Here is a 16,588-nt window from a genome sequence, read left to right as displayed (position 1 = left end):
CTGCTCTCAGCTACTACGACAGCTGGGACCTGCAAGTCTCCCTTTCCAACACCCCAAGTAAACCACACCCCTGGCTACTAGTGGTGTTCCACAAAGGTTTACTACATTAAAACCCAATGTCCAGCTGGAGACAGCCAGGGCCCACATCTGTATGGCCATGACTTCTGAATCCTGAATTCATGGAAGCAATGGCAGCTGAGCTGCAGGTTCCGGGCTTGTCTGTTGAGCTTTGCTAGTAGACTCCTATGCATCCTTCAAGACCCCATCCAACATCCTGTCAAAAGCAGCTGGTGCTCTCTGACCATACAGCACTGCTCCTCACAGACCAGTGTTCCTGCAGGGACTCTGCCAACTGCACACGCAGCTTTGCTCATGTCCACACTAGGGCTACCAGGAAGCCCCGGGGCTGAGTCTGGTTCCTCACATCCTCTTCCTCATCTTGCCCTTCCTGGAGGGGGCGCCCCGGCCAAAGGCACCCTGGCGCAGCTCTTGAGCTCGGCGGCGGTTGCGTGCTGAAAGCTGCTTCAGGCCCCCGCGCTGCAGGAAGCGCTGCTTCTGGGCTTGACGCCGCTGTTTCAGGATCTGTTCCTTGGTCTTGAGTTCTGAGCGCATGCGACCTTTGGGGGCACCTCGGGGCAGGGACCCACCTGTCAGCATGGAGATTTGGGGAGGTCAGTCTTTGACCCAGAGATTGAGCCATGCTCCAATCCCACCCAGGCCAGAATTTAGAGGCCAAGCCCCAGGTGACCTGGCACCCGGCCCAGTCCACAGTTTCAGAGACTCCCTAAGTATCACCTACTCCTTAAGCCAAAACTGCCGCTGATGCCAGTTTTACAGAGGGACTTCCTGAACAATGGCTGCCAACAGCCCAATATGGCCACCACAGAGATCTCATCCCAACCCGTGCAAACTGGCACTCCAGGTGGATAGCAGTCAGGCACCAGCTTCCACCTCTTTAGGTGTGCACATGGCCCCCAAACAGGGAACCATCCATCGTCCACCCTGCTACTAGCTACCCCAGGTACCACCTGCTGAGTGGGAGAGGCCAGTGACCTTGGTCTGCTGGGTGGCACTGTTTCAGAGGACGGGGCGGGGCTCTGCTAATGCGCAGTCTGCAGGTCCTAGCCTTGACCCATGTTCACCTGGCTTTCCCCCATTCGGACCATACCACCTGCCCTGCCCACCTTGACTGTGCCCTCGCTTTCCACCTCTGCGGGGCCCAGGGCCTCGCTGGTTGGATGGCCCTTCTTCCTCAGAGTCCCGGTCATCGATTTTCTGCTTCTGCTTCCACTTCTGGTAGCTGAGAGCCTTGTTAAAGAAGTAACCTGCAGCATCCAAGCTAGGTGCAGGCCTCTTATACAAGGTTGCTAGGGAAGCCGCCCAGCCCCGCCCCTACACAAGCCCCTTCTATAGGCGTGGCAGCTGTAAGCTGTCTCTCCCCCTCCCCCATCTCTGTCTGTCCCTTAGGATACAGGTCACGCTTGTAGGAGCTGCTGATGTACCGGCCACTCTCGGTCTTGATCTTCTTCTTGTCCTCCTGGCCTGACTGCCCCACAAACCGCTTCTTCTTCCGGTCCCTGAGGGGAGGGAGATGGAGTCTACTGCAGGGGAGCCTGTTCCTTCACCTGCCCTCACATGTATGTAACCAGCAGAGCATTAAAGGAGTCAGTCACACTTGCCTGCACAGGACACTCAAAGTTCATCGACCACCTCTCTACCTTTCCTGGAAAGCCCAGGTCTCAAAAAAAGAGTGAGGTTTGAGGACTTGGGGTCTGATCCCACACTGCTTCCCAGACCTCTGTGTTTGGGAAACAGCATCAGAGTCCTCGTGGGCATAGCAAGGAAATACCAGCTACCAAACATAGTGGACCAAGGAGATGGGCAGGCAAGGAGCCACCACTCCACTCTGAGCAAACGGAAACACAGAAGGCCGCACCCAGGGACTGTCTGGCACTTGCTGCTCACTTACCACCTGAGCTGCTGCTGACCTCGGGTCATGTTCTGCGCCTCGTCCCCCATCAGGTCAAGGACCGCACCGGCCACCTGCTGCTCAAAGGCCCCTCCAGCCCCACCGACGCTCAGCCTGCAGATTCAAGAGGGAGATTTAATGGGGCCAGACTCTCCTTATGCACCTCACGTTGGGCCACAAGATCACACTCACCCCCGCTCACTGTCAAAATCCTTAGGCCGGTAGGGGACATAAAACTCCTGGTCTCGCTGACGAGCCTCCTCCCTCCGCCTTTTGGCTCCTCGGTTGGGTCCCGGCTTTGGCCGCTTCTGGCCCACAACCTCTGTGAAGACATCCTGGCAGACAGAAGCCCAGTGTCATCCTTGTGGCCTCGGGAAACCCCACTAGAACCAGGGACCAGGGTGCCCCTTTTTATCTGCCAGGAAAACTCTCCTGCCAGACCCTATGTCATTATCTGCACACACAACAGCCCCTGATTTGGAGAGCAGTGCAGAAAGGAGGGACAGACGGACGCCGGCAATGGCACCATGCTCCAGTACTGGCCCTGACCCCACTCAGCCCTGACTGCTTCTGTTCAAGAGGATGCACACAGGGGTTTGTGGCTGTCCGCGAGACAGCAGAGATAGAGTGGGTGTCTATGAGGAGGCTACTGCCTTGCAGTGGGGTACTCCACCACCCTCCAGCACTGCTGGGGCTTTGCTCCCTCCATGCCCTCAGGCTGTCCTGCTTAGCCACAGCCCAGACTACAACAGCTAGGGAAGGGACTCTTCCTTCTTTTTTTTTCTGATTTTATTTCCAGTTTTAGTTGTGTGTGTGTGTGTGTGTGAGTGTGAGTGCACGCACATGTGCACACATGCCTAAAATGGTGCTAGATTCCCTGGAACTGGAGTTACAGGCAGTTGTGAACCACCTAATGTGGACGCTGACAACTGAACTCCAATCCCCTGAAGGAGCAGTAGGGCTCTTTTCCTGTTCTTTTTGACACAGGTTCTCAGTATATGGATTTGTTATTTACAGGCTGGTCCTGAACCCACAGAGATCCGTCTGCCTCTGCCTCCCCAGTGCTGGGATTAAAGGTGTGCACTGACAGACTCCACGCAGCATAGCTCTTAACTGCTGAGCCAGTTCCGCAGCCCCTTCCTTTGGTTATCCAAGCTCTGTAGCCTAGGCTAGCCTAAGCAGTATCACTCTGTAGCCTAGGCTAGCCTAAGCAGTATCACTCTGTAGCCTAGGCTAGCCTAAGCAGTATCACTCTGTAGCCTAGGCTAGCCTAAGCAGTATCACTCTGTAGCCTAGGCTAGCCTAAGCAGTATCACTCTGTAGCCTAGGCTAGCCTAAGCAGTATCACTCTGTAGCCTAGGCTAGCCCAAGCAGTATCACTCTGTAGCCTAGGCTAGCCTAAGCAGTATCACTCTGTAGCCTAGGCTAGCCTAAGCAGTATCACTCTGTAGCCTAGGCTAGCCCAAGCAGTATCACTCTGTAGCCTAGGCTAGCCTAAGCAGTATCACTCTGTAGCCTAGGCTAGCCCAAGCAGTATCACTCTGTAGCCTAGGCTAGCTTTGAACTTGTGGCTGTCGTGCTTTCTTAGTCTCCACACCCATCTCGTGCAGCCTGTAGGTTGAGGCTGTGCCCCACTTCCACAGACAGGAGAGATGGGGACACGAGGCTGCACAACTGCCTGCCCCAAGGGCTGCTGGAACCTGGCTGCCTCTCCCTCAGTTCCAGCTGCCCCTGCAGCGCATACCTCCACATTCTCAGCCATGTCCTCCTCTTCCTCTTCCTTCTGAGGCAGCTCCTTCTGGGGGACTGGGTCAGCTGGGCCCTCCTGCCTCTCTTGCCGCCCCTGCTGGAAGCTGGCGATTGCTTTTCGGTCCCTCTGCCGCTTGGCACGCATCATCTGGCTGCTTGGGTCTCGGCTGGAGGCATTGATCTCAAAGATGGTCTGCAAAAGGGATGCCATATTCATTGCTTACCACCCCCCAGCCCCACCCTATGCCAGTTGAGACCTGTATGGGCACTCCTCAAGACTTTACTGTGGGAGATGGGACCCTCGATATTAATATTGCAGTTAGAGGGAGGCCCAGAGAGAGTGGGTGTCTTGTCCAAGGCCACACAGCTAGGAAAAGCTAGAACCCAGACCTCATACTAAGAACACTTGGCTTCGAAACCATTGATTCCTCTGTGCCACTCTCTGGCTGTTTGTGTTACTCGCCACCTGGCTGGGCTTTCCTTGCCTCTGCACATGAACTACACAGCATATGCCTGCCCATGGATACCCAGGAGTGAACAGGTAGGGAAGGTCAAGACTGGGGATGGATGGCTCTTCAGGCCTCTGAAGGGTAGAAAACACACCATTCCCTGAAGGGGAATCCATCTATCTTGAGTGGTGATCTCCAAACCTGCTGCGGTCAAAGGAATGCTCCGGAACAGGTGGGGAACAACCTATGAGTGGCCAACAGAGCCAGTGTGACTCGTCAGGAAGCGCAGAAGGAAGACTCACTGTGCGGGTGCGATAGTTCCTGATGCTGTCCACCAGCTGCAGGCGCTGCAGTTCTCCCTCTTCAAACCGGGAACCTGACGGAGAGGAAGTCTGTGAGGACAGGGTGGGCTGGGAAGGGCAGTCCATCCTCACCCGCTCCACCCTGCAGAATCTCACTGAAGAGTGGGTGCAAGCCCAGCCCCGCCAGGTCCAGTTCCTTGGCTCTCTTGATGGACTCGGGTGAGGGTGCTGGACGTGAGCGCACGTACTGCTGCTGGGCGTTGTCGGCCACGCGGTGCAGGCTCCGAAGTTCCAGGGACGCCTCCAGGGCAGTCTGTAGGCCGCTGTCCTCATCATCCACCACACTCTGTGGCACCCGGCCCAGCACACCATCTCCACCTACTGCACCTGCCAGTCACAGGGCACACTGAGGAGTCAGCCTGTGTCTATCCCCTCATGGCCTCTGAACCCCAGGACAACAGTTACAGCAATAAGGATGTTTAGAGTGCATGTTCAGTCAGACCCTGGGATGCACAGGAACACAGACAGACCCCAACTCTAGCAAGAACAGTCCCAAGGTCCCAGGCCACCCACACAGACGCTTGTGGCTATCTCCAAGGACTAGGTGGGCAGAAGCTCCTATAGTCAGACCCAGCAGCCACCTCCCCAAGTCAGACCATTGCACCCCTGTGTGCTTAGGAATTCCAGAGACCCGAGCCGTCCAGCCACCCCTCACCTGAGGACTCCTGGTGAGGCTGGGCGAGGGTGATGGAGCGGCCCAGGAACAGGTGCAGGTCAAGCAGGTAGGGGACCTCATCTGGAGCCACCAAGGAATAGGCTGTGCCACTTCGACCTGCTCGGGCCACACGGCCTGGAAAGGAGGGGGAGCTGAGTTTTAGCACATGGATCCCAACTTCCTGAGGACCAGAATCCTATAGACCAGGACCTTTCCTGAACTGCTGTCCCCACCTACAGGGTGGGTGGTAAGGGATGGGCACAGGTTGGTACAGAGCCCAAGTGAGTGAACGCAGGAAAAGCGCCTTTCCTGATCAGTATTTCAAGTCCCTGGCAATCCCACTTTGAGAAGATTTTCCCCCAAGGAATAATCAGGACAGCAAATTCCTAGAAAAAGAGGTTTGGGCCAGAACTTCCTAAAGGTGATAGGACAGAGGACTGGTCAACAGCTCATGACTACCAGATGAGAATTACAGAGCTGAGGAAAGGGTGAGCACCTGGCCCACCACTTGTTTGTACAATAAAGTTTTACTGGTATAAGCAATGTCCACTCATTTACATATTCCTAATGGGAAATGGTCCCATGATACTGTAGATAAAACAGTTAAATAAAGATGGCGTAGTGCACTGGATGGTGGTGGCACACTCCTTTAATCCCAACACTTGGGAGGCAGAGGCAGGCGGATCTCTCTGAGTTCAAGGCCAACCTGGTCTATAAAGTGAGTTCCAGGACAGCCAGGACTGTTACACAGAGAAACCCTGTCTTGAAAAAACCAATAAATAAATAAACAAACAAACAAATAAATAAATAAAATTAAATGGCTCACTGCCCAACCCTTACTGAAGAATGACATGTGGCTGGAGAGGTGGCTCAGTGGTTAAGAGCTTTGCCTGCTCTTCCAAAGGTCCTGAGTTCAATTCCAGCAACCACATGGTGGCTCACAACCATCTAAAATAATATCTGATGCCCTCTTCTGGCCTCCAGGCAGACACACAGACAGAATATTGTATACATAATAAATTTAAAAATGACGTCACAGTAAATGAAAACATCTGTAATGCTATACAGTGACTTGAAAAGCATCATGTGAGAAGTAACCCAACACAACCCCAATGCTGTGCTGAGTAAATTGTAGATGTCACATTTCTCCTTGGTTTGTTGTTTGTGACAGGGTCTATGTAGCCCAGGTTGGCCTTGAACTCTTGACCCTCCTAGTTCCTCATCCTGAGTGCCCTGACAGACAATCGCCACCATTTTTTTCCATATCTTAGGCAAACATCACATCCCCTCATTTGCAGGTTCAGTGGGAGTGGTCTGTCATGTGGCACCTGAGGAATTCCCCTGGGGGCTCTGGAAACCCCCAAGATGGGGAGGCAGCTGTCCGGAAAGCAATGGCAACTTGGAGACAGCAGGCAGCCACCAGCAAGGACGTATCTGGGACTCACAGGAGGAAACACAGTGGGGGTCTCCTGTGACTGACAGTGAAGCAACAGACAGATCCCCAGCAGCCGTCCTCACACCACTGCCCTCTCTGCCTGACAGCTGTGCCTACGAGTTCAACCACACTCAGCCACATACAGAGCACACCCAAGAAACCCTGTGCCCAGCTTCTGTTCCCCCATGCATATCCTAATCTATCTGCATTTACAAACATGGTGCACAACTCTGAGTGGTCTGTGGCAGAGCCAAACCCTCGGTTCTGTTCCCAACACCAAATGGACGGAAACTGAGAGCTGGGAACTAGCTGTCAGGGCTCACCCAGTAAGCATTGCTCACGGCCTTAGTTTCCCCAGACTCTCAGCTGCCAGCATGGCAATGTCCTCCCTTCACCCAGCAGTGCAGCCAGGGTCCTCCTCACCCACGCGATGCAGGAAGAGCTTGCCCTTGGCGGGGAAGCTGTAGTTGATGACGTTGTCCAGCAGTGGGATGTCCAGGCCCCGGGCAGCCAGGTCGGTCACGATTAGGGTCGAACATTTGTTGTGTATAAATTTCGCCAAGTTGATCTTGCGGGCCGTCTGGTCCAGCGCACTGTAGATGTGGGCACAGCTCACACCCTGGGCCGTCAGCAACTGCTCAGAGCAAAGGTGGGGATGTGAGAGGAGCCTTGCAGGAGCGAGGGCTGGAGGCTGGACTGAAGCTGGGGCACCGTGCAGTGGGTTTGAACCCCAACCCTGCGGCTGGCCTGACTCAGAATAAATGGAACCTCTACCGTCCCCCAGCTCTGCAGGGCTGCTGGACCATCAAAGGGTGTAATACATAAAGAGGGCTGCCCTAAGGGTGCTGTGTGACTATGGGCAAATTATTCAGTCTTCCGTGCCTCCCAGAATGAAGAGGATTAATGCACCATTGAGGACTGAGCCTGAAACAGAAAGCCCATGAGCGAATCAACTGCTTTCTCAATGTTACTATTTTGGTCTCAGACACTTGGACGAGGAAGGCGCCATTTATATGTTGGGTAAGCAAGACCCAGCCACCCGTGTCTTCAGCAGTGCCCAGGTGTGGCTGCTGGGGTGTGAGACAGTGGCTAGTCAGCCCCTCCCCCTGCCTTCCACACTGCTGGAACTCCCCACACTTGCATCTAGCCGAGGATCACACAGGTGTGAATCCACAGAAAAGGTCAAGAGCACACCATACCACTAATGTTTGAGCATCAACCTAGCAGGCACATCACACACTGGAAACCCACCCCAAAATATCCAGGTCCACCGGGAGATGCTGTGGATGATCAGGACAGAAAGGCAGACTAAGACCAGCAGGGACGCACGGACAGTGGATGCACTCACACAACTGGGACAGTTCACCATTTGTCTGGGATACGCTGTGAAATGGCCCTTGACAAAGCCGCACTCAGGCTCAGGACGAACTGCTCGGAGACCTCCTGGGGCCTCTCATCCCACAGAGCCCCTGCTCACCTCCATGAGGTACTCTGCGTGGTGCTTGGTGGCTACAAACACCACCGTCTGGTCCTGGGGTCGAACGACATTGCGCAGCAGGTAGAGCAGCACGGCAGCCTTGGTGTCCTCACGCACAAGGAGGAAGGAGGTCTGCAGGGAGAGCGGCCAGTGTGGGCTCCTGGCTAAGGGCGGGCAGGGCCCGCCGGGTCACTAGTCTGGGGAAGAGCCTGGGGAAGAAGAACCCGGGGAGGAGCCTGGGGAAGAGGTCCAACACTGCCTCACCTTGAGCTGCTCATTAAGCTTGGTGTCCACATCCAGACGGATGAGCACGGGCTCTGTGAGACCTGTTGGGGTGTGGAGGAGATTCCAGGGGTCACTGAGGAGTTGATCTGAGGCCACCCCGAGTCCAGCCCCACACCTACACCCCACTGGCTCACCTGCCCGAGCAAATTCCACCAGCAGTTTGGGCAATGTAGCCGAGAACAGCACTGTCTGGTGGCCTCCAGGAAGGCGGCTTATGATCTCCTGTAGCTGCTCAGCAAACCCCATTTCAAAGAGCCTGCAGGGAGTTGTGGGCAGGGAGAGTCAGGAGAGGACTTCCACCCTACAGAGCTGGGAACCCTGGATATCCTTGCTCTACAATCCCTGTCACGTGCAACTGTTAATCTTTTGTGTGTTTGTGCTTTGTACTTCCCGTGCTGGGAACGAACTCGGCCTTACACACGCTAGCAAGTATCCGCCACTGCGTACAGCCCAGCACCGACTATAACAGTATTTTCAGTACTAAGATGAAACCTAAATCACTAGTGCAGGTGCCCAGGAACGGGACTACTAAAACACACATCTAAGTCTCCCTGGACAGGGCCATCGTCCTGTGGCCTCCCCTCTCTCTGCTTCCCAGGTCTTGGGGATAACCTGGACAGTTGCTCAGGGGTTTATCTGTGGCCTCACCTGTCCGCTTCATCAAAAACCACATACTCCACGCTCTGTAGCTTCAAGTTCATCTCCACAGCCACATGCATCAACCGCCCAGGGGTGGCAATAATTCTAGAAGGGATATACCAGCCAGGTCACCCCAGGCTCAGGGCTCAGCATGGTCCCCCAGTCTCTTCCACGCCACTCTGGGAAGGGACCCCAGAGCATCCCCTCCCAACACAAACTCACATGTCAGGGTTCTCATGCAGAGCCGCAAACTGGTCCTCCATTCTAGGGTAGAAAGCAGGGTCAGCCTGAGAGGACAGAGCTTTTGAGTCTGTCCCTCCCTATCACAACAGAGCATCCTCACACCTCACCATGGGCCACACATCCCAGGCATAGAAGTAAGAAATGGCTCCTGGGAGACAAAAGGACAAGGCACTGCCCCAGCAGAGACAGGCGGAAACACAAGGGAGAACCTCAGATGCTGGCTTCCTCAGAGGCTCAGGACACTTTGCCAACCTGCAGCACCACCTAGTGACAGAGCCTGGAACTACTGGTTCCACCTAGAACCTTGAATGCCTGATGGCTAAGTGCCTGTTCCTGTCTTCCCCTGGAGAACCCCTGGAGCAGCTGTAGGAGTGTGGTTCCGAGCTCCATGTAGCTTAGGGAGGGTAGGCTTTCTTTCTTTTTTTAATAATTTACTTATTTTTATTATATGTGCATTGGTGTGGATGTATGTCTATGTGAAGGTGTCAGATCTTGGGAGTTACAGTTGTGAGCTGCCATGTAGGTGCTAGGAATTAACTCGGGTCCTCTAGAACAGCCAGTTCTCCAGCCCGAGGTTAGGCTTTCTGACAATCACAGACTACATCCCTTGGTAGAAGCTGGAGTAGGACAGACGACTGCAGCCTGAGCATGGCACCCAGAGAATGATACTAAGAGCTCACTAAACTCCCTGGCCAGACACCATGAGCTGACAGGGCCCTCTGTCACCATCCCAGCTTCCACCACATGTCCGCTGGCCAGCCTGTCTGAACATGTGGAGAAGCTGCTGTTAGTGACTAGCAACTCAGGCCCACAAGGGAACCCTCAAGGCACAGTGGTGTGCCTGCACGGAGAAGCTGGGACATGGGATGAGGGATCCTTACTTGTCCCCGCCCAGGATCAAGGCTGTCTTGAGGCCGGTGAACTTGCCCAGCTGTGGAGAGAGAGAAGGGGTCAAAGGTGAGAGCCTGCCACCTCAGCCTCCTCACAGTTTTCCACCAGGCCCTGCTACCCGCACCTCTTTGGTGAACTTCATAGTCTGCAGAGCCAGCTCTCGGGTGGGAGAGAGAATGAGGGCCCGGGCTCCTGTCTGTGCGCTGTGCGCCTTCAGCCGCTCAAACATGGGGAGGAGGAAACAGGCTGTTTTCCCACTGCCTGTCCGGGCCATGGCCACCACGTCCTTGCCGTCCAAGATCACAGGAATAGTCTGTCAGAAACATGTTGGAGGCAGTGTTAGCACTGGTCCCAGCCGGCCACGGGTGAGCCCCAGGCCTCTAGTGTCAGCTCTGGCCCCAGCATGGCTGGCCATGGGTGGGCCCCAGCACGGCCGGCCACAGGTGAGCCCCAGGCCTCTAGACCTATTTTTACAAAAGCCTGTCAGTGCATGTCCAGGAATGAACACCCCCAGCTCCTGTGTCGGGAGACTCTGCCTCCCAAGTTGGGTCCCCACCTTGTCTCTCTTGACTGTGAAAGCTGGGGAATCCCCAGGCACTTGTGAGCTGCCTGGCAGGTTCAGCATGACAAGAGGCAGAGAGCCACACTGGGTCCAACCTTCTCCTCAGTGAAATGGCTAAGCTATGTGGAACTTCAGCCACAGTGAAGAGGGCCAGCAAGGTGACAGCTGGGGCCAGGAACAACTGTCACATGGTCACTGCTCACTGCTGCCCCAACCCGTTGCCCTCCTGATGGAGGAGTGTCAATGTGTTACTTTCATTATTAATAAAGATACTGCCTTGGCCCTTTAAGAGACAGAAAATTAGGTAGGCGGAGTAGACAGAACAGAATTGTGGGAACAAGGAAGCAGAGTTGGGGAGACGCTTCAGGGAGTCACCATAGTGAGTCTCCATGATTCTCCTCTCTGAGATGGACGCAGGTTAAGATCTCTCCTGGTAAGCCACACCTCATGGTGCTACACGGATTACTAAATATGGGTTAAAGAAAGATGTGAGAATTAACCAATAAGAGGCTACAGATAATGGGCCAGGCAGTGTTTTAAAAGAATACAGTTTCCGTGTAATTATTTCGGGTGTAAAGCTAGCCGGCGGCCAGGTGGCGGGACGCAGCCCGCAATTCCTTCTACACCCTCCGGCTCCTTACCTTTCTCTGGATGGGCGTTGGCACCTTGTAGCCCTTTTTCATGATCCCCTTGAACACAGGGTAGCTCAAGCCTGGGAGAAACATGGGAGTGGTCAGGGGCCTGGGGCCATAGCAGCCGCCAGATTGTGTTCACCCACACACAGGAAAAAGAAAAAAGAAAAAAAGAAAGCAAAAAATTGAAGGTTAAAGAGTGTAAGACACCAGACTGTGGCAGGGATGCCTCGCTTGACCTCTGCGGGAACTCTCTCACCTTTATTTTTCTGTCCAAGAGATGTACCCCACACTGACTTGAACTTGGGGGTCTGCCTGAGTGCTGGAATCACAGGCATGTGCCACTCCGATAGGTGTGGTAGAAATGTTGGGAAATAGAGTCAGGACAGATAGGAGACCTAACAGACCTGGACTGAGGATCTGGGAGTCAGCAGAGGGCTGCCTAGAGACCAACAAACAACTTCAGCTGCTTTCTGGTCAACCCTTCTTCTTCATCATGCCTACATGTATGTCGTTGCTTCATCCTCCTGATTATCAACAGGAGCCAACACTTCGCTCTAAATCCAAGCAGCCATCTAGAAGGCGTTTATGAACCAACTACTCAGTCTCTGCAATCCATTCTTTCAGGGCTCGTTCTTTACTTATTGATTTGTAAGAACTCTTTGCATATTGTAGATAACCTTCTATCCACTCCACAGGCTGCAGATATTTCTGTTCTATCTCTTGCTCCGCAGTCATGGCATAGACCACACTATGCTCAGCTCCTTTTCAATCGCTACTGAAAGTCACTCAGTGGGTATCTCAATCCTTGCCCCGGCAGCTATTGCTCCATCAAGGGCAGAGAGAGCACTTAAGCTGTAATCCCTACACAGGTGTCCCAACACCACTCCATCATCTCGTGCCCATCTCTTCAAAGGTATCCTCCTGTCTTGACACTGAACCCTCGGCCACCTCCTGTGCCTGTATGGGTGGCTCCCTTTCCAGGCCTGCTGTGGAAGACTATTTCTAACCTCAGTCTATTTGACACCTACCACACAGGTAGATGTCAGTACCTAAGAACAGAGGGCACAATGACCCCACCCCCACCCCCAGGATACTCCCCAGGACCCCAGGTAACAAGCCTTTTACCCACCCATGGACTGGAAGCCACCAGACTTCTTCTTTTTCTTGTTCTGGGCTCGTACCAACTCCCGGGTGTCAGGCTCCACATCTGATAAGCACTCTGAGGTAGGAAAGGAGGGCAAGGCTCTGCCAGGGCCCAGCTGCAAGGGAGGAATGAGAGTTGGCATTACTCTGACTGACTACAAGGGTGCGAGGCCCAGATGCTCTCCAGTTCTCCAACAAGCTCTCCATGGACCAGGCTGGGGCAGAGGTACAGATCGGGTCTACAGAAATCTATAGCGCTCGCCAGCTCCATCCCCTACCAGCAGTACAGCGCCCCTGAGCCTGGGGGCGCCCTTCTAAAAACCAAGGTCAAGGGCATGAGTGTGGGAAGACCCAGTGGAAAGTATAGGCTTGGCCAGGAGAGATGCTGAAGGCACAGGGTGCGTGTGTGTTTGTGTGTGCGTGGTTGTAGTAGCCTGAGTGTGCCTGAGGAGTGGCCACGGCACCTGGCTGTCCTGGAACTCAGAAAGACCCACCTGTCTCTGCCTCCTGAGTGCTAGCATTAAAGGCATACAACACTATGCTTGAATCTCACTTCCAATTTCTGATTATTTTTTTAAATAACAATTTATCTCTTTTTTCTATTCCTTATAAAACTTCTTATGTCACTGGTTAGGACCCCCGTGTCCCCCAAATGTTTTTGTTATTCTGGTGGTGCTGAGGACGGAACCCTTGACCATTGAACTACACAGCTCTTTTTTCTTTAAAAAAAAAAAAAAGATTTATTTATTTATTATGTATACAACATTCTGCCTCCATGTATCCCTGCAGGCAAGAGGAGGGCATCAGATCTCATTACAGATGGTTGTGAGCCACCATGTGGTTGCTGGGAATTGAACTCAGGTCCTCTGGAAGAGCAGCCAGTGCTCTTAACCACTGAGCCATCTCTCCAGCCCCCTTCTTTTCTTATTCTTTATTTTTGAGACAAGATCTCACTAAGTTACACAGGCTAGCCTTGTATGTAGCCCAGGCTGGCCTTGAACTCGTGATCCTACTGACTCAGTCTCCTAAGTAGCTGGAATTACAGGCCTGTACCATTAATCAGGCTTGACCTATTTCTACTCCTTTCTCATTTTCATCTTGAATCTTATTTTATTATTTCATCTATCTCAGAAGAGAATTCTAAGCCTACTGTCACGTAGCTATAAACATGAGATGAACCCATATTCTGTGACTAAATATCAGGGATTTGGTGGCAGAAGACAAAACACAGGTATTTATAATGCTACGCTTGGCGGCTACTACACTGAACAACACAGACATAAACCATTTCCTTCATCAGAGTTCTCACGGGACAAGTGCTACCTTATGCTCTCATCCTATGTTCTAATTATACATTTTATCATTAGTGTATGTGTGCATGATACATGCCATGGGTGTGAAGGCCTGGGTGTGTGGCGGCCACGGCCAACTTTCAGGAGTCTGCTCCCTCCCTATCCTGATGAAGCAGAGTCTCTTGTTTCTGCTGGTCGTGCATTCCTGGGTAGCTGGCCTGTGCGCTTCTCAGTGGTTCTCCCGTTTCCACCTTCTGACTCACCTGTTGTGACTACATGTGTGCCACGTGTTCGACTTTTTAAATGTTTTGGTGTTTTGCCTGCATAGATTATGTGCACCAATCACTTCTCGGCCTTTTGACTAAGATCAAGTGTAGATTATGTGCACCATGTACATGCAGTACCCAAGGAGACCAGAAGAGGGTGTCAGGTCCTTTGGAAATGAGGGAACTGAATCCCAATCTGCTGAAAGATCAGCCAATGTTAACCAATGAACCATCTCTTTGCCCCTACATCAAGCCTGGTTCCAAGGATCAAATTCAGATTGCCAGGCTTATCAGCAAGCACTTCTACCTCCTGGGCCACCTCTCTGGCCTTTCAACCTATTTTCTGACTTATATATAGCATATTTTATGTGTCTTTGTATAACTTTTCTGTTATACAGGGTCTCCTTTGCCCAGGCTGGCCTTTTGAACTCACAATACTCCTGCCTCCACCTTCTGAGTGCTGGGATGGCGGGTGTGTTGCTACAGCCAATTCCTTCACTCCTTCACTAGATTTCTTTTGGTGAAATTCATCAAGTAACTTTTAAATTCTAAAACCTTTGAGGGAGGTTATTGCACCACTTATTACAGCCTGGGAAAGAGTGTGGTGGCACACCAGTCATCCCAGCACTCGGGAGGCCGGGGAATCGGGAGATCAAAAGCATCCTTTGCTCCACAGTGAATCTAAGGCTACCCAGGGCTGCATAAGACCCTGTCTAACACTTAAGTTTGTCGGATGGTGGTGACAGTGCATGCCTTTAATCCCAGCACTTGGGAGGTAGAGGCAGGAGTTCAAGGCCAGCCTGGACTACCCAGCGAAATCCTGTCTCAAAACAAAACACAGCAAATAAATATATAAATATAAAAACTTAACATAAGGCAAAAATTTTTCCTGACAATTATTAAACTTTGCTCATTGGAATTTTTCTTACTAGTTCAGGCATTCCGCTTGGGGTCCTCGCTGCTTTGTTTGAAGACAACGGTGCCAAAATTCCATGAAAGAGACCCAGGGATATAGGGGATATAGCTACCTGACAGAGCATATACAAGGCTAGCACTAGCACAAACAGGGCTTTGGGTTTGGTCTCCAACCCTGCTAAAACAAAAGGTGGGGAGGGAGGAATGGAAGAGACTTTCCCCACTGGTTCCAAGCTGACGGACTCTGCTTCCCATGCAGTATTCTGGGTTCATTTCACTGCACAAACGCATTGGTTGTTTGTTTGGTGGTGTTTTTTTTTTTTTTTTTTTTTGGAGGGTGGGGGGTTAGTTTGAACAAGCTCAATGGTATAGTATGGACTTGGCTGCTCTCCCAGCCCTATTTACATCAAGGGTGTAACAGACCTTTAATAAGTGTAAGTATGTTTGTGTCCCAGGATGGAGGACCTTCTACATTTTTTGTAAAGCAAAATTTCAGAATTGGAGCTCTTACCAGCTCACTGTACATAGCCAAGGGTGGCCTTGAACTCCTGATCCTCTTGCCTCCACCATTCCTACCTATGGTGCTAGAATGACAGGTGTGTGCCCCAATACCTGCTTTTATGTAGTGATGGGGCTCAAATCCGGCACTTTGGACATGATAAGCAAGCTTTCTACCAACTGAGCTACATCTGGAATCTGCAGACTTGGTTTTGATTTGTAAAAAGTTGAGCAGTAACTTCTTTATGTGCCACAGCTAGTGCAGGACTTGGCCTCAGCAAAGCCCTTGGTCTGAGCCACGTGGGCAGCCTTCTCTGGCAACGACTAACTGCGTTCCCAATGCCTTTAGCAGTTTCTGCACATCTAGTGACCACCTACTGAGTGCAGCGCACTGACTGAGCTGGGGAAAAGAAATGGAGGAATATGCCCACTGTGCACAGACTATGGGCGTCATGAACCATAGACTTTTTCTGCCTCCTTGGCGCTCACACCTCTCCCCACGTGCACACATTTGTAACCAGACCATCCCCATTTTCAATCCTGCTGTCCCTTCTCTGATAGTGCTGACTGGGCCTGCAAGGCTGAACCACACAAATGTCCGTAAGTACCAGTTTAGTTTATAGCCAGCTTCTCAAACGTCTGGTCCGGTGGCCTCTCGTTTATCTTATCTCCTAAGACCACCCCAAAATCAGGCGGACCTTCGCACTTGCACTTTCCATTGGCCGAAGAGTAATTGGGCCCCGCCCCCTCTGGATGGTACCCAATGAGGGCTCACAATCAGTTAGACGGACAGGCGGAAGGACACACACAGGCCGAGGGCCCGACCAGAGTCTGCACTCTTACCTTTCGCGCCCGAGCGTCATCCTCCGCCTGGATCTCAAACTCGCCGTCCTCCGAGTCGCTGTCGCGTGCCTGGGAAGCCCCAGTCCGGCGCTTCCTCAGTCCCTTCTTCTTCCACGGAGCCATGGCGGCACGTGACCGCGGGCCGGGACCCACGCTTCTACCGGCAGCCATGCGAGCCCGGCTCTCGGACCCGGAAGTGGGCGGAACCTGCAGGACGCACAGATTGCGCGGGGGCGGAGCCCGGGAGAGGGACGCACGAGTAGCGTTGCAATCAGGCTCC

General features: G+C 52.8%; 1 protein-coding gene across 1 annotated transcript; it reads right to left on the bottom strand.

The window, feature by feature from the left end:
• Positions 1–81: 81 nt before the first annotated feature.
• Positions 82–16,522, bottom strand: Ddx54 (DEAD-box helicase 54). Its single transcript, XM_038345868.2, has 20 exons — positions 16,309–16,522; positions 12,481–12,610; positions 11,358–11,428; positions 10,279–10,467; positions 10,145–10,194; positions 9,243–9,284; positions 9,030–9,125; positions 8,516–8,637; positions 8,361–8,422; positions 8,097–8,228; positions 7,043–7,253; positions 5,185–5,319; positions 4,626–4,856; positions 4,470–4,543; positions 3,714–3,911; positions 2,162–2,304; positions 1,970–2,083; positions 1,473–1,577; positions 1,185–1,300; positions 82–647 (listed from the first exon to the last, which is right to left on the bottom strand). The coding sequence occupies exons 1-20, from the start codon at positions 16,477–16,479 to the stop codon at positions 421–423; spliced, it is 2,619 nt and encodes an 872-aa protein (XP_038201796.1). The 5' UTR covers positions 16,480–16,522; the 3' UTR covers positions 82–420.
• Between the last annotated feature and the right edge of the window lie 66 nt (positions 16,523–16,588).

Source organism: Arvicola amphibius, chromosome 10 (assembly GCF_903992535.2).
Source record: "Arvicola amphibius chromosome 10, mArvAmp1.2, whole genome shotgun sequence".
Lineage (NCBI taxonomy): Eukaryota > Metazoa > Chordata > Mammalia > Rodentia > Cricetidae > Arvicola > Arvicola amphibius.
This window is presented reverse-complemented; position numbering and strand designations above follow the sequence as displayed.

What these genes read in the sequence shown, in the direction of transcription:
- Ddx54 (XM_038345868.2), bottom strand. Translation starts at nt 16,479, where the DNA reads ATGGCTGCCGGTAGAAGCGTGGGTCCCGGCCCGCGGTCACGTGCCGCC. An exon ending in GGGCTTGCACCCACTCTTCA is followed by an intron (nt 4,544 to 4,625) that starts GTGAGATTCTGC and finishes CCTCTCCGTCAG; the next exon opens with GTTCCCGGTTTGAAGAGGGA. An exon ending in GATTTTGACAGTGAGCGGGG is followed by an intron (nt 2,084 to 2,161) that starts GTGAGTGTGATC and finishes TTGAATCTGCAG; the next exon opens with GCTGAGCGTCGGTGGGGCTG.